Below are 1,632 nucleotides of genomic sequence, written 5' to 3'. Positions count from 1 at the left end.
CAGTTAAAGCTGCTTCAAACCAAGCATCAGTGGACATCGCATACTTTGATGTTACTATTTGTGCGCCATTTGTCTGTGATTAATAATCTTCCGCCCATTGGAGGCAAAAGGCATTGGTGCCACAACAAATATCGCAAGTTGATCTTGAATTGTTGATAAAATGAGAAATGAAAACTAAGTGTTGTTGCAAAATGGTTATTTGAAATGGAATTCAAAACGGTCTGTAACAACCATTGCTATACGGCGGCGTTGCTCATTGCAGGTCTGGCTGAGGCAGCTGCAGAGCCGCGGCAATAAAACCTCCCATCCCGCCCAGTTCAAAGATGCCGCCGGCGAGAAAGGCGGTTGGCTTCTGGCGACAGACCTGCATGACCGGACACGTCGGTACCCAATTAGCCATTGTACGGCGTGTCGTTTGGTCATCGATCCGAGGGCACGCCGGTCGTTGATGGTCCGTTGGGGCATAGGGTCAAAGCCGCCGCGTAATAAGCCGCTGATTTATAGAAGAGCCGCAAGCCGGGGGATTGTCAGCAAGACAATGGAGGGATCGAATTTCAGTTGACCCACCCCGGTGCCCCCCTGCGGCGAAATCCCTCTATATATTGGAGCGGCGAAGACCATCTAGCAGTTAGTGTGTTCGGAGCGAGAGTGGTGACTGACGTGGAGACGTACAATACGTGTGGAAGCGAACCCTGAAGATGTCGACTAGAAGACGAGACCGCGCGAGCGAGGAGGAGCCAGCTCAGAGCGACGGCGGACGAACTGGAGCGGACCCGGAGAAAACGAATCAGCCGACCCCACTCGGCGGGTCGTTACACGTCCAGTTCATTTTCCTTTGCTGTTGTCTTTGAGACCAGTGCTTTCGTTCCTGAGTTATTGAAATCATTTTCTTTCTTTTCCCTATGGCTAATGTACCTGAGTTGCATCTTGTATCAAATCGGTGCGGTGGTACGTCCCTTGTGCATGAAGGCAGGGCATATAAATTAAAACGTACCGGCAGACAGAAATATTGGAGATGCTCGAAAGTATGTGCTAAATGTACAGTGTGTTTCCTTCGTTATTAAGGGTTAGTTTATTTTGGTATAGGCTAAAAAGGCTGCGGTGGTGCCATATGGACCAACCTTGATGTGACATCGGTGATCAAGCAGAACGATCACATCGAAAGCTGCCCAGTGGATGAACACTTGGCATACAAAATGGAAAAGAGGGCGATTTTGACAAAGCGCATCGCGGAAGAAACAAAGCCCATCCCGGCCATTTATGACGAGGAAGCTTCCGCCGCGTCCGCCGAGCCATCAACATCTGGCTATTTTCCGCTGTATAAACGAGTAAAGTCCTCGATGTACAGGCACCGGGCAAAGCGATACCCAAAACTGCCCAGTCATCGTCGGAACCTGCAAATCCCGGTCCCGTTTAGAACAACGAAGGCCGGTGATGATTTCTTATTGTGGCAGAGTGCATCGAGGCACATACTGGTCTTTGCTACGGGTTACAACATTAGACTACTGGCAGCCATGAAAACTTGGGGCCATGCATTGAGGTTGTACGACAGTGGTATCACACTGTTACCATCCATGCCTTTGTGGCGGCAGGTAGTGCAGCAGTCTATGTTTATGTACGGTAAAGATATTG

General features: G+C 49.8%; 2 protein-coding genes across 2 annotated transcripts; one reads left to right on the top strand and one right to left on the bottom strand.

Moving 5' to 3' along the window:
- Window positions 1-54: 54 nt before the first annotated feature.
- Tsp_12988 (hypothetical protein) lies at window positions 55-465 on the bottom strand. The gene is made up of 2 exons (XM_003366087.1): window positions 219-465; window positions 55-143 (listed from the first exon to the last, which is right to left on the bottom strand). Exons 1-2 carry the CDS (start codon window positions 463-465, stop codon window positions 55-57), a joined length of 336 nt encoding a protein of 111 aa, XP_003366135.1.
- A 437-nt stretch (window positions 466-902) lies between these two features.
- On the top strand, window positions 903-1,620 carry Tsp_12987 (conserved hypothetical protein; the record flags this gene model as incomplete). The annotated part of the gene is made up of 2 exons (XM_003366086.1): window positions 903-1,056; window positions 1,096-1,620. Coding segments are annotated over exons 1-2 (679 nt in total), but the record flags the coding sequence as incomplete, so codon positions are not given.
- Window positions 1,621-1,632: the final 12 nt, after the last annotated feature.

The sequence above is a fragment of the Trichinella spiralis genome, assembly GCF_000181795.1.
Source record: "Trichinella spiralis strain ISS 195 chromosome Unknown Scfld6584, whole genome shotgun sequence".
NCBI lineage: Eukaryota > Metazoa > Nematoda > Enoplea > Trichinellida > Trichinellidae > Trichinella > Trichinella spiralis.
Note: the sequence above shows the minus strand (reverse complement) of the source record. Positions and strands in the feature narration are given on the sequence as shown.

Excerpts from the sequence above, each read along its gene's own strand:
- Tsp_12988 (XM_003366087.1), bottom strand. The coding sequence starts at position 465 with ATGCCCCAACGGACCATCAACGACCGGCGTGCCCTCGGATCGATGACC. Across the intron at positions 144-218 it reads AGCAATGGTTGTTACAGACC|ATCAACTTGCGATATTTGTT; the intron begins GTTTTGAATTCC and ends CAACAATTCAAG.